The sequence below is a fragment of the Lepisosteus platostomus genome, chromosome 9 (genome assembly GCF_059453375.1).
Source record: "Lepisosteus platostomus isolate fLepPlt1 chromosome 9, fLepPlt1.hap1, whole genome shotgun sequence".
NCBI classification, from domain to species: domain Eukaryota; kingdom Metazoa; phylum Chordata; class Actinopteri; order Semionotiformes; family Lepisosteidae; genus Lepisosteus; species Lepisosteus platostomus.
The window spans coordinates 62,094,864-62,122,570 of record NC_142619.1 but is presented as its reverse complement, the minus strand read 5'-3'; the positions used below and the strand labels follow the sequence as shown (position 1 = coordinate 62,122,570).

Here is a 27,707-nt window from a genome sequence, read left to right as displayed (position 1 = left end):
CAGCTACACAATCAAATAGGGACTCCACATACAAAGTCCAGAGACATGCTGGTAGGTTAGTGGGTTTCTGGGGAAACTGGCCCTGGTGTGTGCGTGCGCGCTCTGTGATAGACCGGAAGTTCTGCCCCGGGTGTATCCTGCCTGCACCCCACGCTGCAGCCCTGAACTGGAAGTTATCAAGTTAATTCAATCTGGCTAATTTGAGAAAATCTCCAAGTAACCAGCTTCACGAAACCCCCCCCTGTTTTACAGCAACGTGTACAAACAATACACGGACACTACAGGGCAGCGTTTGGTTAGTAAAATTAGCTGAAATTAAAAACAGAACAAAAATATTGGGGATGATATTGCATCAATTGAAAATAATTTTAAAAAAAGCTTAGTAATCTTGGTAGCCATTTGTTGTTTTTTTTCAGCTGATTACATTTTCCAGTTGACTCATAAAAGCACATCAGGTTATATTGACAGATTTTGGTTTAAAAGAATTATCAACATAAAACATAAATCTTCTCAGGAACAAATTTCTTAGCCTCTTGAGGAAGACCTTAATGTTTGGTTTAGAAGTAAAGAAGTAAATTCAAGTAAGGAGATGCGTCAGTCTGCAAAGGAACAAGTAAAGGTTTATTCCCTGCTGGTAAGAGGAGAAAAGAAGCAACGTTTTGAGTGTGGAACCTTATTCAGGTGTAAATTCTGTGACACCTCACAGACTGGAAGCTCACAGATGAAAAGCACAGCCGGCCTCTGTGTCTGTGTTGAGGTTTAAGTGTAGTAATGGGGCTGAGCCTCGTTCTATGACTGCAGGAAACTGACACTTTCACTGACTGTGACTATGTAAATTGCCAGGTGTCGCAGTCTGATGTCCTCTTGCTTCCTCCTTTGTTTCCTTTCTGGCACTCTATTCGGGCGTGGGCCCCATTCCCAGCTCCTGACGCTCCTCTCCCAAGGTGTGAGAATTCACAGCAGCAGTGTGTCTCAGCAGCAGTGTGGGGTGCAGTGAGGTTCAGTTCAGTCTGGGTGAAGAGAGAGGGGTGGGGTATCCAGGGCCTTAGCAAGAGCAGGCAAGCTGACAAGGGAGGGTGATTCTTGTGCGGCCTGGGCAGACCTGGGAGAGAACACTTCTCTTTTCTTGCTTTGCTTTTCCTGGGGAAAGGTTCTCCCTCTGAGCAGACCTCAGTTGAGCAGTGCGGGACGATCAAGAGGCAGAGTCGTTCTGGAGACTGGAGTGGGCTGTGAGGTCAGCCTGGTTTCTGCGCTGAAGTTAAAGATTACGTTGTGATCGCTCCTCTCTCTCTCTCTCTGCCACGCGCTTTTGTGTGGTGTCTGTCTCCTGTTAACATGCGGGCTCTTCTCTTCAGTGTCATCATCCGTAGAAGTGCATGTTTTATTAGTGAGAACATGTTTGTGCACACAGTTTCTGTTAAATTCTCTAGAAAGCACTTTCGTGCTGTGGGAAATAAATCTTGTTGTCTTGGTGTTGCCTTCCTCTCCTGTCTCTGACAGCGGGCTGTTCGTCCTGCTGCAGCAGCGCGTGGGACCCCAGACTATCAGTTTAAAGCAGGGGTCGGCAAACCTTTTAGAGCAAGGGCCACTAAAGATTTTTACTCACCTTGCTTGGGCCACCTGAGTGAAATCCTCTATCTAGCTGATAAACTCAGCGACTGCAATAGGTCGCGTTTCTCTGGGCACATCTCCTCCGCGACCTCTTGCACACACTGCTGAATAAACCCCCCGTCCGTGAAGGCTCACCAGCTGCTGCTAGAAGCTGTGATACTCGATACATAGCTAGGGGAGACATCGACACAATCAGTCCAGCTGATTTCCGTAGAACTGGTGGAAGACACAAGTGGAAAGTCTAGGGACGTGCATCTAAAACTGAGAACCGTTCTGCACTTCCTTACACAAAGGGTTGTGGGAGTCTGGAACAAGTTACACAGACATGTTGTGGTTGTTGTTGAAGCCGATACCGTGGTTCCTTTCAAGAAACAGCTGGATGAGATCCTTGCATTGATAAGATATCTGCCAAGTGTGCTGGATGGCGAAAGGGGGCTTCTCTTGTTTATTACTGTTGTTAGGTTGAAATTAGAGGGATTTCCAAAATTAGTCACTATTGCTTCTACCTCCAGGCAATAAGACTGCTAAATAGCCAACCTGCAGCTCCTTTAGCAAATCACCCGTAATGGCTACATGGACACACAGTTTCCATAGCATTCGGCACACTGCACTACTGGGACATAATGTATTGCATAGACCCTGGACACATAGCAGCTCTATTTATATTGAGCTCTGTCTGAGCTTATTTTATTCAACTTCTATTGCATTATCTATTATGATGTAACCTTATTTGGTGATTTTATCCCCCCCACCCAGTGAGCTCGCAGAAAAGACATTTCATTGCCAGCAACTACTGCTGCACGCCGTATTGTTGTGCATTTGATCAATAAATTGATTATGATTTGAACAGAATTGAAGCCAGATGTTTCGGCACTGTTAGAGAGCATCGAGTACTCCTGCCCTGGTCAATTTGCCGGAGTGACACTGAGGGGAATTCTTTCATGGTCAGATTGGCAGGGGATACCGAGAGACAGAGATATTCAACCGGCTTTTCCTGTTAAAAACACAATCCAGGTAGATGCCCTTACAGAAAGTGCAGTAAGGAGGCGAGAAAGTTAACGAGCCCTGGCTCAGGCGCCAGTCTGGGGCATCGTGCTAGGCGGCGGGGGGCGGGACTGTGATGCTCGCAGCCGGCCCACCAAAAGCACTTCGGGCTGGTTTGAAAGCGGAATGGGAGAGGGCTGAGCGCGTGTGATGAGAGAGGGGGATACTCTGCTCTTCCGTCGTGCTGCGCTTTCCAAACAAACAGGCATGAGGGAAGGTTTCGGCGGAGCGTAGAGTTTGCATGTCGCAGGTAAGCCGATTTCGAAGAACACTACTTCCTTTCTGGTTTTATTGCAAGTCTCGGTCCACACGTAGGAGGCGCGGGTAGTCGTTTTCGTCAGTGCAATGCTACGAGCAGATTGCTACTCCGGGTTTCAGAAAATCATAGCGCCCCGCGGAATTTGTTTCAAGATGGAATTGTTTGAACTTTTCTTTTACCGTTGAGGGATGCAGCAGGCACGTCAATGATTCTGTCGCTCTTCTGCGTCTGTTCGCGGGCGTTAAAAAGCTGTTTTTGCGTGTTTCTGTGCGCTTTCATTTTGTGCTTTCTGGAGAAGAGGAGTTAGCTCAGCTGTTGTGCGCCGTGGAGAGAGGAAAGGGGAAGGACTGAGAGATCATTGTTTTTAATTAAAAAGATGTAAAGAAACAGCATTCGTTTTTCATTAAAGTGAACTGCAAGACTGCAAAGCAGAGAATTGTTCCTGCGGCTGGATGTCCTTTATACAGGTTTGCGCACATTTTTTAAATGACCGCGTTTTCCATTTTTATCTGGATCTAGACCAATTATTGTTTACTGATGACTGTAGCTTCTTGTTTCTACTTTTTGCTGCTATCGCGAAGTGTTTTGGGACAGTTTCTGCGTGAGAGACGCTAAATAAGAACTGCTGTTACTGTCGGGAAACGGGCACTACGGTATTTGGAAAACGCTCGTTCCGAAATACCCAGCCAGGACTGGACTGTGTTTCTTCTCGTGTCTTATGGTTCATGTCTCACGCGGTTGTGGAGTCCAGTGGGTTATATTTGTCAGTGTGTTTGAGGATACTCGGATTCGACGAGCGTTACTGGCATGAACGATGAAAAGCGATGGCAATTGGTTCAGATATTTACAGACAATGACGCTGTGTGCCGGGACATCGCATACTGAACTCCAGCTCTGCTCAGCCTCCTCTCCCCTCCCGCAGATGCACTGGAAGCAGTGGAATTAGAGTCATTTCAGGGAATGGAGAACGCTGGTCTGGGTGGCGCAGGGGTCGTGGGTCCAGCTCCTGGGGGTGCTCTCTGCGTGGTGTAATTGTGTGTCGTTTCTTCCCACAGTCCAAAGGCATGCTGGTAGGTCAGTTGGCTTCTGGGCGTCCGTGTGTTTTTATTTTTTGTGCCCCTAGGGTTGAGGTAGTTTTCTTTCCCCTGTGCTGTGAGTGGGTTGACCGCTCGGTGGTGTTGTAGCAGGGCTGTCCTGAGGCTGGTTGGAGTGAGTGTGCCTCAGGGCAGTTTTGAGTTTCTGTACCAGCTAGCTGAGGGGGGCACATAAGCGTGCAGGGACTTCCACGCTTCACAGGAAGCCTTCATCTACAGATTAGGGACACTCAGTTCCATGTTCAATAGCAATTTGTTCGCAGGGAGGCTGATGTTTGCAGAAGAGCCTCATTCTTCTGCTGAAGGAAAGTCCAAACTCCCAGGTGGACTTCAAACTGTGCGCTGGTTGTGTGGTTTGGGAGTGACGACAACGTGCAATTACTGACTGACACCTGAAAGACTTCCCTTAGGTCAAATTCTGCGTGATTGTGGCTCCGTATACTTTAGCTCGGCTGCCTTGCTCCACGCTGAATATAACGGGAAGACCTCAGGAGCAGAGCAGTTCGCTTTGAAAGCCGGCCAGGCAGAGAAACTCCTGAGTCTGAGCGCGGAGGTCATATCAGCCCCCCGACATCAGGAAACAGTGCAGTGACGTGGAGAAGAATATTTCCAGATAAAGCTTTATGGTAAAGACGACCGAAGGGCGAAGTGAAAAGGCGTCCCGTTAGCTTGGGAGTTTTAAATGTTTTTTTTTTCTTACAACACAACTAAATTAAGCCGTTTCCCCACCAAAATATATCGTTTTACACAACGGTCATTGTTCACGGCGCTCTCTGAAATTCAGATTCTCTTGTGACTTGTTTGTGTTTTCGAGATTATCTTCCTCCTGCAGAGAGAGAGAGGAGAGAGAGTGACATTTCAGCTGATGCGCTTTTGAGTGGAAAAGAGTGAAAGTCGGAAACCGACCCAGGTCTAAGTTCCATTACGAACTGAAAGCTAAATTTAAAACGCCCTCTGAAAAAAAAAACAAGAAGTCTGTGATTTAGACGTCGGCAAAAATCTAAACCTCAAGAGACAGATGACCCTGTGGATCGGGTACTACCTCACGCCTTTAACCCCAGTTTTACAGTTCGTTGTTTTTAACGCAATTGATAAACCCTAAAGGAACCCGAGAGGTAAATAGGGCTGGCTTGTTCATATTTGTCTTTAGGCCGAATGATAACATTTATTTCGATTTTATTAAATATTTTATTGTAAAATATGATACTGAGACTTAGGAGGTGACTCTAAAAACATAATTTTCACTGAAACATATCAAGGACATGGGGTTTTAAATCCGCGTTAACAGACCAAGCTAAGAATCTTTCACAAAAAAAAATCTTCCGTGGCGCTGTGTTGTATGACCGTTTGAAAACATCTATTCAATCCGGAGAGAAGAATGGCTCTATAGGGCCCCCTAGTGTTTTTATATTGTAACCAAGGGAATAATCATCTTGACCCCAATCCTACCTGCCCACATCCTCAGCGCCCAGTGGTTTGATGATCACGACACTCGTGTTCTCTATCGGTCTCAGGCACCAGATCAGAGCCCAGCAGGGTGGTTCTGGGATAGTCTGAGTGGTTCTGGGAGAGTGTTTTCCCCCTCCACCAGCCCGGAGTGAGTTGGTGGACTTTCTTGTTGCAGCTTGGTGCCTCTCATCTCCTGCAGAATCCCAGAGGGAGGTGGCCTCTGTGCCCCCAGTACATACAGGGCGTACTGGCTGTATGTGGTGGCCCACATGTGCTATGTGTGGGTGATCTGGTTTGGACTGGTGTACCCCGCCTCGCGCCTGTTGCTGGTGTGACCGTCGCAGTTCCGCGCGGGCTCAGGCCCACCGCCATCCCGTTCCGTCCCACAGCACCTGGGGCGCGAACCCGGGTCTCCGGGGTAACGCCACAGGGAACCAGCCGCATGAGCTAAAGGAGATCTCCCTCCACTCAGGCGGCCGAGGTCCCTGCTACGCACAGGGAGGGCGATGACGTCACCGTGTCCAAACCAGCTCCGCTACACTGGCTGGGTTAGACTCCAGATGCCCCGCGACTTGTATTGGATGCAATGGTTAGAAAATGGATGGATGTACAAAATCCAGCACGGGACATGGATAAGAGCATTGATAATAAAGCTCTCTGTATAACTGGAATCTTATAAGTTGATTTATTTGGTTAACAGTAGATGATAAAACCAGCAGCACACAGCGGCCATTCTGCACCGGCAGCCCCACTGCACTGCAGACATAGTGCTTCACTGATCCATTAAGGGGGAGCTTAACTGACCTCAAGTCAGACTGTAGCAGAAATTAGCCAACGGGGTTTTCGTTCCTACTCTCTCCGAGTGCTGCCATGGGATCTTCATTGACTGAGTAGCCTGGACTCTTTACATTAATGTCTCATCTGAAGGATGACATGAGCCCCTACAGTGCAGGGTGCTTGCTCACCGTGCTGGAGCACTGACATGGGTCCGCCTACAGGCCCGCCAGCACCCCCTGCAGTGCCTGTGCTTTCCCTAGAGATCCCAGTACAGGTCGGGCTCGGCCCCGGAGATCCGAAAAGATCAGGTTTCAGGGTGGCACCACTACGACATGCATTCGCTTCCAGTTAGTGAGGACCTGTTGTATTGTGCGTGGTTTTCAGGTTCCTCCAGTTGTTCAGATATGGATGTAATGTGTCTGTACATGACCGGGGAACACTTACTGCATCAAAATCTGAAATTGCCTTAATTTACCCCAGGTGTCGTTCTTAAGTTAACTCTTAGGCTGACTGCGCTGTTTGTCACTAGCCTTGCAAGAGGAGAGCGTTAGGCAGTTCAGGTTAAGACATCCCATTTTTTACTGGGTATTTTTGTCGGGCAGAGTACAGTGATGCAGCGTTAAAAATAGCGTGGTGCCCAGGTTGGCTCCAAGGCAAGAGCACACTGGTGCCTACAAAACACAACTGCTTGTGATAATCTTCCTTCAGCTCTCGCATTTCCCCCGGATGTTGGTTTTATCAGGTAAGGGGGCTACAACACGTGCATTAAATTTCCTGCTAATTAGAAGCTCGACTGTTCAACTGTCCAAGTGGGTTTTCTCTGCTGCTGGAGGAGCATTTGGCTTGTGGTAGTGAGTAAAGAGAACCGGAACTGCACGTTGTCATTAACGCCTGGTCGAGAAAAGATTAATTTCTAGTTGTTCGTTTGCTAACGTGCGTGGGTTGAAGCCACAAGCTTCAAAGGAAGGTCTCGCATGGATAAGAAGAGAGAATGGAGCCTTTTTAGTAATATGCGCCCTTGTGAGACCTGGTTAATGGACAGGAAATAGAAGTTGCAGATAAGAGGTGATTTTTTAATGAGAAGATGAAGAGGATGATGCTGTTCCTTCTTCTCTTGTCTTCTCTGTGTCTCTCCATCCATCTCTCCTCCCCCCCCCTCAATTCTGCCTTTTCTTTCTTCTGTGTTTAAGCTGTAAGTTTATCATGAAGTTAATCAACTGGAGTAGAAGCCCTCTTTGATTGACTGCCTGAGGATAACACCTCAAAGGAAGCTTATTGTTTTAGGGCTTGGGGCTGCACTCAGAATTTAAATGGCAAACATAGCTGAACTCTGAAGCCCAGCCAGAACAATACAGATACATTTACATCCTGTCGACCAGTGGATTCCACGGGACGTCCACAGGGGTTCTGTGAGCTCTCGCATTGGCTACAAGAAAAATAAAAATTTGCTATCAATAAAAGATGTGAGTTACGATGGCTTTACATGGCTCTATGAAGTCAGAAACATTAGGCATATCTTGTGAATCATCATCATCTTAAAATTCACTCTCTGAATACATTAATGTACTTCCGCTGCTGGAACCAGAAGGTACCTCGAAGGTGTTTCCTCTTCCATCTGCTTGTTTGGAGATAAAACTGTTTGCCATTTCGCCATCCGGCAAATCTCCAAAACTCTCGCCATGAGAGAAAATAGCATGTTACTAGGTAGAAAGATCACTACGAAATTACTGCAACCATGAGAGGAGAAAAAAAAGAAAAAGAAAAATGTGAAAAACAAAAAAAAACTTCAAGACTTCATGTCACAAGAATATAATAATAATAATAATAATAATAATAATTGCTTACACTTATATGGTGCTTTTCTGGACACTCCACTCAAAGCTCTTTACAGGTAATGGGGATCCCCTCCACCTCCACCAGTGTGCAGCCTCACCTGGATGATGCACCAGTACACTCCCCACACACCAGCTCTCAGTGGGGAGGAGAGCAGAGTGATGGAGCCAGTTCAGAGACGGGGGTTATTAGGAGGCCATGATTGATCAGGGCAAAAGGGAAATTTGTCCAGGACGCCGGGGCTACACCCCTACTCTTTTCGAGAAATATGAAATACGGATATCCAGTATTATCAGAGAAAGCTCTTTCTGTTCTTCTTGCCTATCTGTGTGAAACCGGATTTTCGTCATAAGTGTCCACGAAAACAAAGTATCGCAACACATTGGATGCAGAGTCGAACATGAGACTGCAACTCACATCCACGACTCCAAATGTTTTAAAAAATGTAGAAGTAAGAGGCAAACTCACTCATCAAACTGAGATTGTTCTGTTCCTGCTGGTTTGAAGTCAATGTTGATGAAAAAATTATCAGTAAATGTTTCTTTCACAAGATGAGACCTTGCATTGATAAGATATTTACCGCATGCTGGATGGGATGGTTCTCTTGTTTATAACTCTTCCCAGGTTGGTTAGGGGAACTTTCTACTTAAAAGTGACTAGTATCGGAACAAAATGGAGAGTAGAAATTTCAACAGTAGAGTAGAAGTTTTGGGGGTTTTCTTATCTGTTTAAGTATATATCTCTATCAGGTATAGGCAAGAGAAAACAAGTTCAGGTGGAAAAAGTCCCCAACTGCATTAATGCAGTTAGTTGGGCTTTTTAAACTTCCTTTTGTAATCCTCCAGGCAGTTTTTCCACTCCTGTTTGTTGGTGAAGGCAAATTGTCTTCTTGTTGGTTTAGAGAACAGCACCACCTGTGTGTGTGTTTGTTTTCTGTGATGCAAACCTGTTTTACCAGTTATTACCAATTTAATTCTCCACTGCCTAATTGCTCATTGAAATGTAAAAAGCCATGTGACCTTGCTCGGTGCTTCCTTGTTCTAAATTTCTCAAAAAGCTTGTGCTCACACTAGTGGCACCATCTGAAGATTTGACTGTTACGTAACATTGTTCCCCCAGCTTTTAATAGTATTATTAAAGATAATTCCATATTGGTATCACCAATGCATGTTATCATTTAGTGAATTCTGTAAATGTTTGATAAGTCCAATGGTGCTGAAATTGGTCCAATGGTCCAATGGTGAATCATTGAACACTTAAATCTCAAAAGTTTTGTGTAAAAGGTGCTTAGTAATTTTGCATTAGCACGTTCTACATAAAGGAAAACATCAGTGTTCTGAATTATTGTGTGAGTGAAGAATAGGTTTTATCAGAATTTTAAGTATCTGTCATCAAACGGTGAAAGTAGAAAATAATGCACAACTAATACTGTTCCTTGTGACCCCACATGAGATCCCTCTCCAGGCTCTAGTCTACTTTCTGACAGAAAAGAAAGAACTCCTTTACTTTGCACAGTTCTTGCTCTGGGGAGACCATAGACTAGACAGTTGATTGACCAATCATGAATTTGTCATTAGCCTATATTCTTCTGCTGGGATGGTAGTGGAAATGTAGTGGTTCAAGTCTCGCTGGGGTTCCTAGATCCACATTAAACAAACTCCAGTATGTCTAAACTTTGGCAGACCGAATCCTGACCAGGTCTAGAGAAGGTGATCCCATTACTCCTATCCTGGAGTCCTTGCACTGGCTTCCTGTCAAGTTTCGTATCGACAGAATTTTCATGCTCACCTATAAGGCTCTGCGTGGCTTGGCACCTCTGGACCTGTCTGAGCTACTACTGTCCTACTCCCCACCTCACAACCTTCGCTCTTCTAATTCTGGTCTCCTATCTGTCCCCCAAGCCCCCTACACTCTATGGGTGACGGGGCCTTCTCCTGTTGCACCCCAAACCTCTGACACTGTCTCCCCAAGGATATCAGAGAGTCACCTTCTCTAAACGCCTTCAAATCCAGCCTCCTTCTTTACTGAACTGGTTCTCTTATTTACTCCTCTGCTCCTGCTGTATTCAGTACCCCCATCTACTCTCTCCTCTCATTGTGTATTCTCATTCTGCATATCTGGTGTATTTTTTTTATTGTTGTCGCCCTGCAAAGTGGTTTGGGAAGCGACTTTTAAAGGAGCTATATAAAATATTTTATTATTATAGATTAGCCTCAGGTCACAGATATGGAGGAATGCAATTTTATTAGGTTTTATTGGAATTGGCTCCATCACTCTGTCTCCTCCCCACTGAGAGATGGAGTGTGTGGGGAGGGTACTGGCGCACTCCGGCTGCCGTCTGAAATGGAAATCTAATAAGTAAATTGATTCTTAAAATGTAGAGAGCTTTGCAAAAAATATATTGGTGCTTTTAGAAAATATATTTCAAGGATGTAACTGCGGTGTTAAAGTACGTGCAGAATTTTAGAAAACAGTGCATCAACAAAGTACACTGTTTAGGTTACTTTAGAAGACAATGTACCAAAACAATATATGCTGTCTAGGTCATTAGATTAGCTGAAAGTAACTGATAAGCTTTGAAAAACAAATCCAGTGGTGCTTCTTCTTTCGTTTTATGATGTAATCTGTTTTGTCTTAGGGAAAGGGGAAGTGTTAGAAGGGACAGTGCTTTTTTACAGCGCAACGTCTTATAAAAACCCTGTACTGCTTGTAACAAATTGAGTCTCTGGTTGCACTTTGCAAAGTGGCAACAGGGCTCCCAATATTGCAATATTGAAATGAAGACCTTACTCAGGTGAGAGCTCTCTCTTGTCTCTCTTGGCCCTTCTGCTCCTGGGCCGTCCTGCCCTGGAATTCTCCTTTGAATTCCCTTTAGAATTGTCCGAAAAAGTCTCTCAGGCCCTCTGTGTTGCCTGTTTTTACCTGGAGGAACTTCAGCTCGTTCATTGGCTGAAAGTTCCATGGGCATCAGAGTCCCACGTGGGTTACTCAGCCCTACCAGTCCCTGATTGGTTGATCAAGGTGAGATATGAGTCACTTACTCCTGACACTTAGGAATGCAGTCCAGATGTCCATCTGGCACTCCCTAGACAGATAGGCGCCAATGGATGACCATTGATCATGATAGCCAGGCTTAGCTAAGTGCATCCCCATTTGGGAGCTGTCCCTTATCAGAAGAAAACATCTTTAAATCAGCCTGCTTGAATAGTTTCTCTGTGGTGCAGCGAGATGAAGAGAGAGATGGGGCCTCATTTGGGAAAGCACAGCAACACTTAATTCTGTCTTATTAACAAGCATTGCCGCTACAGTCATTTCTTCAGGATAAACTGGAACAGGATGAAAACCGCCTGGGCATGAAACCAGCTGACCCCTGCCGTCCCCACGCGGAGCTGCGCTGTGCGAAAGAGCTGGGAAGCCCTTGCAGTTTGGCTGTCCTGCGTGGGGGCGGTGTTGCTGGGTGTCTGGAGCTTGGCAAAGGCTGAAACTGCAAGGGGAGATAGGTATTCCTTGGGCAGCTTTAAAGTCACATATGTATGGGGGTATGTAACTTGCACACCAGGGGTGTCTGTCCCCCTGACAGGATTTCACCAGATTTACAGTCCTCCCTTTGCCCACACCCAAATCAAAATCCTAGGACATGTGCCTTCTCGCGTTACTAGATAGGCTTCAGTGTGTGCAGGATTCTGCAGGTTGTGTGCCAAGTAAACGTGAGTTGTCATGAGATAAGCTGAGCGAGGCTCAGTGTGACCTCTTTGTCGAAACTGCTGAATGAAAACTTTTCAGACTTAAGTGGTGCTCTGTTTTTTAGATCACTCTGTTCAGTAATCTAAACAATGTGGTCTGCTGGAGTTCAAGGTTGTGCAGCTGTTTCTTGAGTTTAAGCAGCGAAAGAAGAAGAAGAAAAAGTAGCGTTCAGAGATTCTGCAGCTTGTGTGCCAAGTAAACGTAATCGCACTGGGCACACACGTGTTTTGGCAGATGTGTAATATTAGGGGCGGAGCGGTGGCTCTGTGGCTCAGGATCAGCGCCTGTGGCTGGAAGGTTGCCGGTTCGTATCCTGCAGCCGGCAGAGGAATCCTACTCTTGGGCCCCTGAGCAAGGCCCTTCACCCCAACTGCTCCAGGGGTGCTGTATAAATTGCTGATCCTGCGCTCTGACCCCAATCTTCTCTCCCTGTCTGTGTGTCTCATGGAGAGCAAGCTGGGGTCTGCGAAAAGACGTATTCCTAATACAAGAAATTGTATATGGTCAATAAAGTGATCTTATCTTATAAGACTTTGAGTGCTAGTGCCTTGCAAGTTATCAGATATCCTGAAAAGGGCTTTGCACGTGGGGAGTGCACTGCGTCTTGCCAGCAGTGAAAGTGGGGCCTCACTGGGGCAACTTATTGGTGGAAGTCTGTCTCTGGCCGCTGCTGATAGATACACATGGCAGGTGGCCGAAACAGGGGAGCAGACCTTGTGTACAAACACTCCAGGAGCTCCTTCCTCTTATTCCTCAAAATATAACCAGCAATCCTTTCTCCTGCAAAGGACCAGTACAGTACGGTAGACAGCAGAGCTGTCCGGCTTGGACTGCAAGGCTGCAGTTACAGCCCATTTTTCAGGTGCCTGAAGGTGGAGCCATGAAGGGAAAGAACATTTAAAACTGAGAGCAGGAGGCCATTCACACAAAGGATTGTGTGTGCGTGGGGGGGGGTCTGCAGATTCAATTCTCAGGAAAGTGACAGTCTATTTTGTGGCAGATACATTGTATTGAACAGACATGAAATAGGTCCGTTCATTATGCAGATTTACAATCATCGGCAGGAATAACTACGTAATAACTATTGTAATGAATGGAGACACGCACTGATTCAAAGGATGCAATATACTTCTTATTAATAAAATATGCAACATAAACCAATATGATCAGGCAAAATTACAACTGGGAAGGTCGTTGTAAGACCTATATATAGAAGCACTCATAGGTGGAATTATGGTGCACATACAGTGTCTCTGTACTGGTGGTTTACTTGGAGCTAAGTTGGCTTAAACCCTCCTGGGTCAGACAACGATGGCCACACTCATGTGAGGAAGAATTTAAGCATTTGCCTTTTTTATTAAGTATATAAAATAGTGACTATTTTATTAGCTCATATGCTTTTTGCTTAGCAACAGTATAAAAGGATAATTCAATCATATTATTTGACCTTTTGACATTAATATTACAAATTGCAGAATGCCTAGCTCATTTCACAACTTTTATTTATATACTTCCTTTTGTCTGTATGCAAGGTGGAACTGCTTCTTAAAAAGAACGTGGTCAATTACAAAGAAATGTTTGTAGAGAGAAAAACAACTCCTAATATGGAAACTTAGAATGAGCTTTCCTGTGTGAATTTGCTGTATAAAACTCATTGCATTTATCATCTCGCTGGAGAGGTTATCTGATCATCTGATCTGCATGATTATATCCTCCCCATGCGCATGTATAAAGGACTCTGCTTGACCACACCTCACCTGAGTGAAGACTCTTCTTCGACACATGCCAACCCAGAAGCCCTTTTTTCTGACTAGGGGCCAGAAGTTTAGAGAGCACTGCAGTGCAGAATTCCTCTAGGCCGAAGCATTGTGCTGATTGGTTGTGATGTCATCAGGGGTGGGTGCAGGTCTTCCCCACCCAGCTGATCCCATGTGGGTGGGTTATCCCAGCCCTGCCAGTGGCACCCCAGCTGGACAGCTGACTCCAAGGCTTCTGGGTTTAGATGTCCGTCTCTCGAGATTGTAGACAGGGAGGTGCTGGTGTGGACACTGGGGGGTGTCAGAACTGATTGAATTTCTGACATCCTGGTTTGTGTCTTGAGTCTTCACCACATCCTGCTTGTCGGACTCATTTTACCAGCATTCCTTAGCAGATGAGTCATGGGAGCTGAACTGCACCAGGTCGTTTTCCGTTCAAGGCAACAAAATTTAGATTCCTCTAATCTCTGAACGCTGGGATTCTACCACATGAAGACCTTGCTGCTACAACAGGAACATACAGCCTCCCCCGTAATACCGGACCACGTCTTTTTTGCATCCCTTTGATAATTTGAACAACTCGTGTCTTGGTTTTATTTTCCAGGAGGCGTGACGCCGAGGGGCAGATCAAGCGCGAGCCGTCGCTGGGCAGCTCCTCTCCGGTCTCGGGCAGCAGCGGACGATGCAGGCCTCCGACGTGTGGGTCCCGCAGAGGCCACAGCCCGCGCTCTTCCAGGCGCCCCGCGGCTCCCCCTCCGCCTCGGCGTTGAGCCACCATGCCCTTGCCGCCCCTGCGGGCGCTGGGTCCGCCGGACCCGCCAGCGCCCCCGGCTCTCCGCAGGACGCTGCCTTGGCGGTCCTGCAGCAGTTTGTGACGGAGAGGATGTACGCCGAGGGCTCTGTTCCAGGGGCACACGGGCCACAGGCGCCCTACAAAATAGGGCACCAAAACCCCGCGGCCCCCTCCAGACGACAGCCTGACCAGTTCGGTGCTCCCGCCCAGTCCGCAAGACCCCATCGCGCTGTCCACTTTGCCAACGGGCAGTTTCACAACACGGCATTTGCGCCCAACAGGGTGGTGTTCAGTAGGAATCCGGTTGCGCCTGGTGGAAACCACGAACCGTCCAAGAGCAGCGGCCTTGTGGCGCAACAGGAACACGGCTGGAACCGTGTCTCCTCCTCCACCGGCCGGCCGAACTACGGCAGACACCCCTCGCTTGCTCTTCCATTCCAGTTGCACAATCAGGGTGCTCCCGGTGGGCACGGCAGGTCGGGATGGAGTGGGCAGCAGCAGTACCACATGCTTCAGCAGCCTGGACCCCGCACAGAAGCCTTCAGCAGGGCTGGTGCTCAGGGTTTAGCAGGGGCCTCAAGCAGTGATGCTCAAGCATGGACCCCTTCTCCGTCCGCGCCACAGGGCCAGCCGAGGCAGTGGAGTTACTATTCATACCCCTTTTCCTCTCTGGGGGACGGCAGCGCAGCTGGTATCGCTCTTCAGGCAGGGCAGCAGAGGTACCCCGCCAGCCAGGCCTGTTTGCAAGGCAAAGCGAGTGACCGTCCCCAGAATATTCCAAACCGACCAGCGGAAAACTCCGATACAGTTTCTCCTCTTGGGGACGCGCGGAACAGTGGTTTTCCAAGCAATCAGCCCTTTGGGGCTGTAAATCCCACTGTAAATGTTTCCCAGAATGCCCGTGAAGCTGCAGAAAGCATCACTGTAAATGGACGTTTTCTCCCGGCTTTAACGTCCAGCCAGTTCGGGCGCGCTCCTTGCCATGCCGGCCAGCAGGCCCCCACCAGACCGGGCTTCTTGGGTGGAGATGGGGGCATGGGCGTTCTAGAGGCAGCGGCCTCCCGAGGTGATAGCACGGTCTCGGGGGCCTCCGGAAGCCTGGACAGCGGCCGGGGCCACGGTGCTTTGTCCGAGAACATCCGCCACGACGCCGGGAAACCCCCTGAAACAAACTCCACATGGCCGTCGTCTGGATTAAACAGGGAGGCACAGCCACAGCACCCCCACTTCCCTCAGGTCAAAACCGGCACTAACACACCAACCTTCACGCCCTCCGCCTCCGTGTCCAACACCCCGACATGCAACTCGCTCCCCCCGGCAGGGCTGCCACCCCCTCCTTACCCGAGAGGGCTGGAGCAGTCCTATTTAGTGACCGTGAAGAAGGATACCCGAGGCGAGGGGTTTACGGCTCACAATGTGATTTTGATTGACAAGCCGTCTTCCGCCGGCGGCACTCGGCAGCTGCCCGGGCGGAGACGAGGCTCGTCCGGTCGGGGCTCCTCGTCGGACTCGCTCCTACGAGGGAGAGGCCCCGAAGCTCCGGGACCGATGTCCGCCGCACACGTTTCAGACCAGCCCGCCGCTCTGCCGTTGCCCCCCGCAGTCCAGCAGAGAGGCTTGTCTCAAGGGGCAGGAAGGAGCTCCGTTTTTCAGCAGCACAGACACACCCAGGAAAACAGCTTTCTGAGGGACCATACAGTTAGTGGGCAGCTAGTGGGTAGTAGCATGGCATCCACAGCTCTGCCCACTGGTCCTGTTCCACAGAAGATGAGAGCGTCGGATGTTAAGTTAAGGAACGAGCTCAGAAAGGGTGTAGCAGAGGTGCTGTGCGCATTTCTGTCAAAATGTAAAACAAGCCAGACAGACATGTCTCCTACCAACATGCCAGCACAGACCCAAACTGCCAATTTATCTCCGAGCCAAAATGAGTCTCCGAAGGATGTTGGCACACCTGCCAGAGGGGAATATGCTACGCCTGGGAAAGAGGAGTATAGTCAGAGCCTAATCGGGAAATTGCTTTGTTCTTCCTTATCGCGGGCAAGCGAACCACAGATTGCCATTGTGCCTCCGATAACGCAGAAATATGTGGCATCGCCGGAAAAATTGAGAGCCTTCCTGAACGCAGATCACGATCTCCCATTTAAAATTCTGAACGTGTGGTCCCAGCTAGAAGATCATGACAGTTGTTCTGAGCTGCCCATTAAGGAGGACTTTGTTAGTTCCCTTGCAAGTGCACATTCTGATGGAAAAGTTGCGCAGGAGATCTCCTCTAAAAGTCCCCCAGCAAAAGGTGTTGAAGCTCCAGCGACAGCAGAGGTCGCGCAGACATCTGCAGAATCTCCCAGCCTGAGAGCTCCTCCCGGATCATGGAGGGATCAGCCATTCAAGATCACTCCAGCACACTGCACAGAAAGTCAAGCATCACCTAGTGGTCACTCCATGGGAAACCTTGTTGGGCTCAGTTCTGGTCCACATAGCTGTGAAAAGCAGCAGAGTGGGAAGAATGAAGACAGCCCAGGTCCAGATTCAAATCTGAGCACATGCACTTTGGCCTCTGTGCCTGTGAAAGAGTGGACACTTGAGAGAATACAACAGCTGGTGAATTTGTTTCATGATTGTGTAGCTCGTGATCCAGGGTGTTATGGGGTGGAGGAAGTAGCAAACCAGCGCTGGGCTGTTAGAAATGATGAGCCTTTAGATCCACGTGAATCTGATCATGAAATTGAGTCAATTGTGAACTTCTGGAGCTCTGGCATCACTCTGGACCAACAGTCTGTAATATTTTCTGAAGTAAAGCCTGATTGTTTTGAAAAAATAGCCCCACATTGCATAACTGTTGGACCCAGTGCTGTTCCGTGTGTTGTAGAGGAGTACAAGTCCACATGGTTAAATCTCAACGAGAAGCTTGATGATATAGATAAAGAGTGTGGCTTTCCTCTCTGCCTGCTGCTCAAATACCAGATGACTGAAACAGAAAGCAGTACATCACACGTCCAAGAGATGCAGAACTTGGAAGCTGCTTCACTCACTACCTGTGAACAGACAGAGGATTTGGCCCCTCCTGCAGAAACCGAGAGTGCCAACATTGAGGATGCCCTGTGTAATACCCAGGTCACAGTTGTACAACCTGGCAATGAGATCTTCAGTGTGATTCTGAATGAATCTGGTAAAGAGGAGCTGAAAGGCAGTCCACCTGTGGAAACTCCAGTCCAGCAAGAAGTGATCCCTGAGAACTACTGCTGTCTCCTTCGCTTGCTGGAAGATTATACCGGTTCTCCCCTGAGCCCGAGCTGCAACTGTCAGTTCCGCTCCAAGTCGGAGAAGGAGCAATTAACAGGCCGGACCCCTTCCACTGGAAATGGAGGCGGACTTGTCAAAGTGTGTGCTGAGAGCTCTCCAGAGCAGTTACCAGGGGCAGGGGACCTCCCTCGAGTAACTGAGCCAAAATTGCAAACTCCAGTGGCAAGCAGGGATCTTGCACAAGTAACTGAAGTGCAAAAGGGAGAAATGGATTTAGGAGCTGAGCACACAACCATTGCTGCTGTGAAGCACAAAGAGCTGAATGGCAAAATATTAAGATCGCGGTTCAAGTCTTCTCAAAAAGCTGCTCCTGAAAGGCAAGGTGAATCTGAAGTTCCCCATAAACGCCAAAGAGGGGAAGATCTGACGTCTGGTAAAGGGCGGAGGCGGGACTGTGTGGTGAAGCTCCTCCAGCTCCCAGCCCCACTCAAGAGGAGCCAAAGTCACAAAGGGGAGAATCTGGAAAGGGTCGGCGGCGGAGAATCTGGACAGGGTAGAAAGGGAGAGGTTGACCGCGAGATTCTGATTCCCTCTGTAGCCAAGAAATCGCCTCCGAGTCGCGGAAGAACTGAAGGGCAAAACGCTCAAGTTGTCGTAAGCGTAGCATCGGGCACCAGCTCTGCTGGAGGTCCTGGAAATAAGCATAAATCAGAAGGCAGGAAGCGTGAGAGAGAAGATGGCTTTGATTGCCCACCATCCAGATTGGCTAAATTGCATCTTGCGGTCCACTCCTCAGCTGATGCAAAACAAACACCAAAGGAAGAGAAAGAACCTTTATCAAAGAAAAAGAGCTCGTCAGAAACGGGACCAGCCAGATCAGAGAAGAGAGGGGAGAGGACAGTGAGCCTGGTGCTGTTTGGGTCCGGCTCTAATTCAAGTCTAGAAGTCAGAAATTCTGATGGCAATCTTGCTCTTAGACGGAAGATAAACCCTCCTCCAGTGATTGAATTCACCATTCGTAGCAAAAAGGACTGTGCAGAGAAGGCAGCACTTCCAAAGGAGCATGTCCTGTTGAACAAGAACAGACTTTCTGAAGTAGAGCTCGAAGCGAAAGAAGAGAAGAAAAGCCAGACAAAATGCTCAGGAAGGCCACAGCAGTCCAAAACCAAGCAAAGTCTTGGAAACAAGGGACCAGACAACCACATGACAACAGAGCACCCATCGGAATACTCCCAAGGCTCATTGCACCGGAGGGTTGTGGATTTTAAGGGCACTGACAGATATTACAAACCGATGGACCAACACAGACGAAAGAAGGGCTCACAGTTAAAAACAGAGAATCCTAAGTCCTGTTCAAAGAGTGTTCTTAGCCTGAACGAGCAAAGCGATTCAGACATCAAGACTTGTGGAGATGTGAAGAAATCGGTCTTGAGGAGAAGAGCCTCACAGCACGAGCAGAAGCAAATTGCTTTTCGCAAACTGCAGCACAAGGAGCGCACCAAGAGTCAGGGTACAGTGGCGCCCATCTGCTTGGTCCGGAAGAGGAAGCGTCCCTCTATCATGCAAGAGGCTTTCACAAAAAGGGTATCCGCTTCTGGGAGCCCCACTACGGCGGAGAAAGACAAGCTTCTGCAGTTCAAGCTGTGGCCAGACACCGGGGATCTGTTCGGCTTTAAAGATGAGGGCAGCTTGAAAAAGGAAAGCAGGCAACACCCCAATTCAGTAAAGAGTAAGTGTTCCTCGTCATTCTTTCCTTTGAAACATAAAGTAACATAAAACAGCCTTTTCTGTTGCAATGGGTGTCCTGTTCATGACACGTGTTTTTCTCCAGGAGCTGGAAGTCTGAGGGAAACAGGAATGCAGGCTGGATCTTCAAAGCCCAAGCAATGGAAGATAAAAGGTAAGACTGTGTCCCTCTGTGATGAGAGAGGCTGAGAACAGAGATTCATCTGGACAGTTTTCTGGGAAAGATTTTCTCAAATTTAGTGCAGGGTATCCCAGCTGTTGGTCTCCCAAGCGGTCATCTGTGATTTGGTGATTAGTGAACAATTTTGCTATTTGCCAAACGTGTTTTGCTTATTCATTGATAGCAATCGTTATTTTGCATTTTCATTTTGTGGTCTGCTCACTTTGGCATAGTAAGACTGTTAACTCATGGATAATTTTATATAGTTATATCCCACATATGATATACCCATTCCCCATATTCTGTCTTATGGAAAAGAATTCCCCCTTTTGCAATGTTTTCATCTCTGACTATGACAGATAGCAAGGACAGTCTGCTTGTGTTTTCTGCCTTACATTTATTTTAATTCAACATGCCACCCTGTCACTGGGTCCCTGGCTGGCACAGGGGTGTGAAGAGATGAAGCCTTCTGGCCTATTGTGGAAATCTCCACTCAGGACTCTGAACTGAGCAACGCTGCAGATCCAAGAGTTCTGGATGCAGAGATACAGACTTCCCCTGTACGGATTCTGACTCCGTAATGTACAGATCCATTCAGGTTCTGTCAGCATGGTCTCTGGTCCAAGTAAAAACGTCAGGAAAGCCCACAGGAGGATATGACAGCTCAGGTTCTCATGACCTGGAAACCTGATGGAAATAGATGAGCTAAGCGCCAGGTGCAGGGAGTTGTCATGAGATAAGCTGAGCGAGGCTCAGTGTGACTTCTTTGCCAAACTGCTGAACGAAAACTTTTCAGACTCAAGTGGCGCTCTGTTTTTTAGAGCTGTTTTTACTGTTCAGTAATCTAAACAATGCGGTCTGCTGGAGTTCAAGGTTGTGCAGCTGTTTCTTGAGCTTAAGCAGCGAAAGAAGAAGAAAAAGTAGCGTTCAGAGATTCCACTTGTCATCTTGTTCATGCCTCACTTGTGTCGCGAATGTTTGTTTGATCCCGTAGATGTTTACTGTCTTTACCGATGCCTTTGAGGATTTTCATTCCTCCAGTTAAGACCGATGAGGCTCTTTGCAATTAGCCTGTAGAATAAATATCTTTTAACTGCATATTACATTGACTTTTTGTTGCACATAGAGAGTTGCCACAGAGTTTCTGACTGTGTACATGTGCGCTGCCTGTAGAAAGTCTAAACACCCTTTCCAAAGTAACACATTTGTAATTATTACTCAGAATGTCTGACCATTTGTTTTTTCACTTGGGAATTGTGTTACAATAAGAAAATAAAGGTAAAATAAATTGATTTAGTGTCTTGATTTTCAGTCTGTTAGACCACAAATTATGTTACTTTGGAAAGGGTGCACAGTCTTTCTGTAGGCAGTGTATTTTGTTTTTGCTACCTACATGCAACACCCTCCAGCTATCAACAGCAAATCCTACCTGCCAGCTGTTTGCTTACTCCAGAGTTTGGTCTGAATCTCTTTTGCTCCATCTCCTTTTATTTTGTGATCAGATCGCTCAGTCTAGATCAATGATATAAATAGGAAGGAGCAGTGGTCCTAATCCAGGTACCTGATGCACTAATTACATCACCCTCGGTCTGTACATGGAGGGAGAACAGGCATTGTGAACAGGGAAGAAAGTGAGAATCACTGCTGCTCTCTGGCTAAAATGGCACAAACAAGTTAATCGACAAAATAATAAGGGAGGACAGGAACATCGTTGAACATTGTTCAGTGATAATATAAAAGCATTTCAGCTTCTGCTGTGCAGGTTTACAGTTGGAGCTTTCCACTTTTCCCACCTCCTTCCCCGGCATGCACAGGGCTCACTGCACTCTCGGCTCTGCTGGCCGAGGGAATTCGGACAGAAGCTCGTCGGTCTGCTCAGAGTTAACATGACCCAGGCGTTTTGCATGAAGTGTTTTTCCCAGGAAGACCTGGGAAAGCGAACTCGTGAGCTGTGGTTAATCTTTCCGAATCGTCTCTCGGCAGGTTACTGGTCCCAGAGCTCAGAAGGCAGATCACCAGAGAAAGAGCCGACGTCTCCGGGGGCGGCCTCCCCACTTCTCACGCCCTCCTCCAAGACCACTGCTGATGCCACCTTTCAGGAGTACAAGAAGAGATTCCTGGAGAAGGAGCTGAAGGTCGACAAGAAGTAGCTCGGCGTGCTTGCGAAGCCTGCACTTCGGGGGCCTGATGTATGCAGCTGGAACGTGTTTCCAAGGGACTCCTGCTACGCGTTTCCTGGGTGGGATTTTCTTCAGTGGAGCGTGTTTTGTTAAGAACTGGTCACATGCTCCCCTGCGACGCCCACACACCACATGATCCCGCGCGTCTGAGCTGCCGGCGAGACCCCAGAGCTCTCGCCAAAGAGTGTCTGCAGAATTCCTGCAGGGAAATGAGACGGCACTGACATTCCACTCATTGCTTTCATCGGTAACCTCACTGCCTGCACACTGGAGTGGTGCTTGTGAGTGTCTCTCTCTGTTCCCAGGCGTTAGTATAGCTGGAGACGCTCCTCACGGGAATAGCTTCCTGGTAGCTGTGCTTTCCCTCTTCCTCCCACTTTTCCAACACGGCCGCTGGCCGGAACAGGAAGACTGATATAAACTCGTCTGGCATTAAATTGCTTCTGCCAAGCGCGTCGCAGCATCCTGTGCCACAGGCCTTCCCGGGCAGTTGGTCAAGCTTGTCCGTGGGCTTCCGATGCTGGGGGAGATGATGGGAAATGGGATTCAGACACACAAGGGATCCTGGAGGAGGATTACTGTGATGAGAGGCCTGCGAGGGAACAGGATGAGCAACACGCCTTCAGATTTTCAAACGGTTGTCTTTCAGAATGTGAAATACCTGCGCTGCTGTACAGATATAAGTACAGGAATGCACCGAACTTGCACTTCAGCCCTTCGAAAGCCTGTGGTTTAAGAGAGCTTGTCTGAATTTGAGGATGGAGCTTCATTGTCAGCAAGCACACTAAAAACTTACCAGACATAAACCCTGTCTAACTTTTGTCCAAATGTCAATCCATATTATTCTTAAATCTGTTTCCTGTGTGTGTATAAAAACACATGGAAAAATGCCCTTAAGCTGCTCTGTTACCAGCTCCAGAAATGCAGGACTTGGTTTTCTTCAGCAGAGGGTCATGCAGTCCTATGTGACCCTGGCGACGGGAGAGGGGAACGACCTGCAGACCCACTCCTTATCTCAGGTTATTCTCGGACTAAGTACATACGTTCTGAAGTTCACCAGCACAGAGGGCAACCTTCAAACAAAGCATCTGAAAACAGTCCTTTGCTTTTTAGGAAATGCAGAATGTCTCTCTTTGTACTTGAAGTATTTACAAGAGTATTTGTTTACAAGCTTGTGTGGAAACTGGTGCCAGTGCCCAGGTCAGCACGGACTTTGACCACTGTCAGACCTTGTGAGTCTGCTCTCATCGTGGGATTCTTTTTATTTTTCACGCTAAAACTATTCAGGAACATGTTTGTTAAATGCTGATTGTATATACATATTGTGAACGGTGGTGTTCTGCAACTATTTTTGTATAAAACAACTTGCCAGAAATAAATTTTTATATTTCACTTCATGAGAGCAGATGACTTTGAGATTTATGTGTACTTCAAAAAAAGGTCGTGCTACAAAACAGTCTGTGTCTCTGATGTCTGACTGCAGCAATAACGCCTTGCAGTCTGATAATCCAGACTGGTCCTGATCCTGACTGGTCCTGACTGGACGAGAGACCTCTAAGGAAAAAATCGTTGCTGAAGAAATAGATCCTGGTGCTGTTCTTCCCTGTGGACCTATGGGTGATTTTTGACGCACATATTATGAAGCATGAAAAGTAACAGAATTGTGATGAGCCTGAAAGCGGCTGTATAATCATCTTTGAGAAGCAAGCACATAAGCAAACTATAAGATACCTCATACTGCTTGGGCAATCATACTTTGTGGTACTCCTCACAACATATACATATGTTTTTTTTGTTAAGAAAGCCAATGAGGTCTTGCCACCAATAGGATTAGATAAAAGGAATAAGAGAGGAGGGGAAACGCTGCCTAGAAGGAATGGACAAGGCTTGGAGACAATAGTGGCGCAAAGCCAAGAGGGAGTGTTTTGTAAGATTGAAACTGAATAAAAGAAACCTCCTGAGTTGGGATAGGCAGTTGCTCCAGGGACCAACTCGGCTTGTGCGTCTCTATCCTGAACTCACAAGCTCCGGTGTCGGATAATTATTTTTGAGAATAATCCATGACAGACGGAATTTTTAATCCAATACCACAGCACGGCGATAGAGGAAACTACTGTTGGTGCCATTTCTCAAACGAGACATTGAACCCTAACTATTACTTTGTTTGTTTGTTTGTTTGTTTGTTTGTTTTATTAGCTCATAACAAAAGATCCCAGTTCATTAGAGCAAAGGTGTTAACTCTGGTGCCTGACCTAAGTTGCACACTAAACTATTATAGTCTGCCTCTCTTAAATGTCAATCTATTTCTCCCTCTGCTGCACTCCAGTGGTGGTTGAAATAGATCTCCTCCAATGCTCGGAGCCCTGTAGGATTGCTTGGTTGGAAAGGAATGCAAGACATTTTTAAAATAAGGTTTGACCCTGGAGCTGTACTATGATTTTCCATTTTAACAGTGATTTCAGAACTTTGTCTGAACTTTTGTATTCAACTGTTGAATGGACAAGCAATCCAGGCTGTAAAACACAGGTGTTTTGACAACAAGGCCACAGTTCAGTAATAACGTGTTAAATATTATCACTGTTTTTTCAAAATTGAGTGTCTAGAACTGTACATGCACAATGGATAGAAGTACACTTGGGGGGGAAAAACAGTTGAAACATGGATGTAAATATACACACTTCATTTTGGGCAATGAGACAGTCGACTTGTTGCAAAACAGGAGGAACCTCTTTAACCAAAGAGTTGTGGGAGTATCCCAACCATGTTGTTAAAGGCAATATCCTAGCACCTTTCAAGAAATAGCTTATATCCGTTGTGTATGGTAACTATCAAGCAGGCCAAAACGTAACCTTTCTTATCTTGTGTATGATGCATGTGTTAAAACACAGGAGATGAGGTGGCAGTTTTTATGGTGCCTCTAAAGGCCAACTTTTCTTGACCTGCAAAACCACTGTATAGTGAAGATAAATGTCCCATCTGTTTGCAGTACTGCTTCTGCAGAGCTCTGATCAGATCGCTCAACCACACACACAAGAACGGGAGTTGTGTCTGGGCCTTAAACGATTCTCTTCTGCTGAAACTTTAGCCTTCAGAAGAGAGAAGACTTGATCTGAGAGAATCTTGCTGTTTTGTGCATTGAACTTGCCATAACCCCGAGAGTGTGAATTAAATAACCTCCGGAGGGCGGGGCTTTCAGAAAAGGGAGTAGGGGTATTCACATAAAAAAACATCACTGTTTGGATCACATGTTGATATAGGATCTGCGCCTGTGGCTGGAAGGTTGCCAGTTCAAATCCTGCAGCCAGCAGAGGAATCCTACTCCGTTGGGCTCCTGAGCAAGGCCCTTCACCCCAACTACTCCAGGGGCGCTGTACAATGGCAGACCCTGCGCTCTGACCCCAGGCTTTCTCCCTGTCTGTGTGTCTTTGTGTCTCATGGAGAGCAAGCTGGGGTATGCGAAAAGATAATTCTTAATGCAAGAAATTGTAAAGGGTTAATAAAGTAATATTATTATTATGTTATTATACAAGTATACCCACCTTTAATATGAAGGATATAGGAAAACAGCCATTTTCTGGATGGAAGTATACAGAGGCTCTGAAAGTGGGCAACTAAAATCAACACGTGGCGTCCTGATCCCTGCCTTACTGCATCGGGTGCCGACTCAAGTATTGTTTGAATTGTGTTTTTCTCTGCTTCACCACAGATGACCTTGTGTATCACTGGCACTAAGCCAGAGCACAGCTGTTATTGCTTTAACAGCCTAAATTCTCATCGCATACCGTACAGTGGTGTTTAGTGACCAGGCTTATTATTTTACTGAGAATGGAGCAATATTGAAGATTTCTAATCATCTTTGTGTACGTTGACCAAGCAGCCTGGTGAGGGCACTTAATGTAGCTAAAGAGGCCCCTCTTTGTGCTCTCAGCCACAGAATGACCTTGTGGTCTTTGGATCTAAACTCCCCATGATGGATGTTCACTGCTGGTGCCTGGATGTCTAGCAGAGAGCTGTAGGCACATCTGGACATGGTCAGAAAGGCCACAGGGCATGGTCAATCATGCAAAGGAAGTGTAGTAACAGACAGATAAGTTCTGGAACCCGAGATGAAGTGTAAGAACTGAGTTTATTGCATGCAAGGAACAAAAAGACCAAAGTATTGTTCGAAATACAGGTACAAAATCTCCAGTTTATATAGCAAATTTCAGCCGCTTCTGACACAAATTGTTACCATGGTAATGGGGGGGGCACCTGTGTTTGGACATTCCCAAGACGTTGAACACTTTTAATGGTCAGTTTTATCTTTCCTTAGGGAGTCTCTATCTTGCACTTGGAATTTCATATCAATTAACTCCCATCCTTGCCATAACTCAGAGGTGCCTAAGCATGGAATGTCTTGAGCCACAAGAAGTCTTTGTGCAGAAAGAAATCAGTTAACCCCTTCTTCACATCTTATATCTTCCTTCAGTAGATCTACCAATAAGTGATCAGATGGGCAGGTACCAAAACTATACATGATAGCATCACAGCCAATTGCCAACTGGTGATGTCACCCCATATAAACTGGCAGACTGACTTTTGCAACCATGTGCCTGCAAGCAGTCGAAGTCAGGACTCCACAAAGCCAGGCCGAGAGAGACTTCTGCAACAGAAGAAATCGTTTGTTGGCAAACCCACTGTTATTTTTGTCCTGATCAACAGTGAAAGACTGATCAACAGTGAAAGAGACAGATCAGTGAAATATCAGAGCATATTCTAAAAACTATAGCTGGAACTAACTGAGCCTACCTTTTGGCTGGACCTGAAGAAGGCAAACTATGCATAGATTGTTTTTAAAGACCTGGGTCTCAGGACCCTACATTGGCAGAGCTGCCTGAGACCAATGCAAGCTACAGGCAACACAAGGAGAAAACTCTTGCTCTCTCTCTGCATCAGGACCCTCCCAGCACAGAGCAGCTGCCACAGACAACCCCTGTCCAGCTGTCTGCCCACTCATCAAGGGCATGTTGAAACCACAAATAACACTTCATTGTTCACATTATAATTCTCAAGAACAGAACTATTATTCCAAACACATTTTATGTTTAATTATAGTAAATATTTACATGTGCCTGAGAACATCAATGTGATTTATATATATAAGACTGATAGAACCTAACCAGTTATAGTCAATTGTTGTCTAGTCTGCAACTTAGATATAATTAATTGGCAGGTGTTGCTGTTTTATCATTTGTTTAGAATATGTCATAGTAACTCTTTGTGTTTTAAGGTATAAAGGACCATCTTCCGCTACTTATTCTTTAAGTCTGGTGGTCGCAAGCCGGACTTCCATATGCATATGAATAAAGGGACTTCTGCTTCACAGACACCTGAACTTTGTCATTTGTTTGACACTACACGTCACCTCTGAGCTGTGGTGATGAACAAGTGTCTGCGCAAGTGTGACCGTCGCGGTTCCACTCCACCCTGCCGGTCCGTCCCACGAACCAGCCGCATGAGCAGGAACTTTTTTTTTTAAATAATTTTTTATTAAATTTGTAAAGAATTTACAAATACAAATACAATCAGAGGATCAAATTAAGTACAAGAGAACAAACACAAACAGAAAAATAAACAGTTAACCGCCAGAGGTAATAAGTAAGTTATATGATTAACTTGTATTTTTTACATATATCATATGTTTTCCGTGCTTTATTATTTCTCACATTTTTAATAGAATTTAAATAGTGTTTCAGCTTCACCTCAAAAGAACTAAAAAGGGGAGTATTATTAGACCATTTGGATTTATGGATGTGAAATTTACCAAGAATGATTAATAAATTGACTATAAATAAATGCTCTTTTTCCAAATTTTCTACTAAACAGTACAATAAAATGTCAAAATCCTTGAGCAGGAACTTTGAGCTCAGGCGGTTGACGTCCCTGCTATGCGCAGGGAGCTCGATGACGTCACCGTGCCGGAACTAGCTCCGCTACACAGGGAGGGCACAGATCAACAGAAAGCTCAAGCACAAAGACAA

The 27,707-nt window shown here is 46.6% G+C and overlaps 1 protein-coding gene across 3 annotated transcripts; it reads left to right on the top strand.

Annotated features, from left to right (window-relative positions):
• Window positions 1-2,770: 2,770 nt before the first annotated feature.
• Window positions 2,771-23,089, top strand: LOC148655429 (uncharacterized). 3 transcript variants are annotated; one of them, XM_088646081.1, is made up of 4 exons: window positions 2,771-2,905; window positions 14,173-19,330; window positions 19,433-19,501; window positions 21,491-23,089. In XM_088646081.1, exons 2-4 carry the CDS (start codon window positions 14,251-14,253, stop codon window positions 21,655-21,657), a joined length of 5,316 nt encoding a protein of 1,771 aa, XP_088502207.1. In that variant the 5' UTR covers window positions 2,771-2,905; window positions 14,173-14,250; the 3' UTR covers window positions 21,658-23,089. The 3 variants fall into 3 exon arrangements, with proteins under 3 accessions (XP_088502207.1, XP_088502208.1, XP_088502210.1); XM_088646082.1 differs by lacking the exon at window positions 2,771-2,905 and adding an exon at window positions 2,975-3,381; XM_088646084.1 differs by lacking the exon at window positions 2,771-2,905 and adding an exon at window positions 3,454-3,984.
• The last annotated feature ends 4,618 nt before the right edge of the window (window positions 23,090-27,707 follow it).

Bases quoted from the DNA above. Each gene is read 5' to 3' on its own strand.
- LOC148655429 (XM_088646081.1), top strand. From the start codon at position 14,251: ATGCAGGCCTCCGACGTGTGGGTCCCGCAGAGGCCACAGCCCGCGCTC. The intron at 19,331-19,432 runs GTAAGTGTTCCT...GTTTTTCTCCAG, and splicing joins ACACCCCAATTCAGTAAAGA to GAGCTGGAAGTCTGAGGGAA. The intron at 19,502-21,490 runs GTAAGACTGTGT...GTCTCTCGGCAG, and splicing joins CAAGCAATGGAAGATAAAAG to GTTACTGGTCCCAGAGCTCA.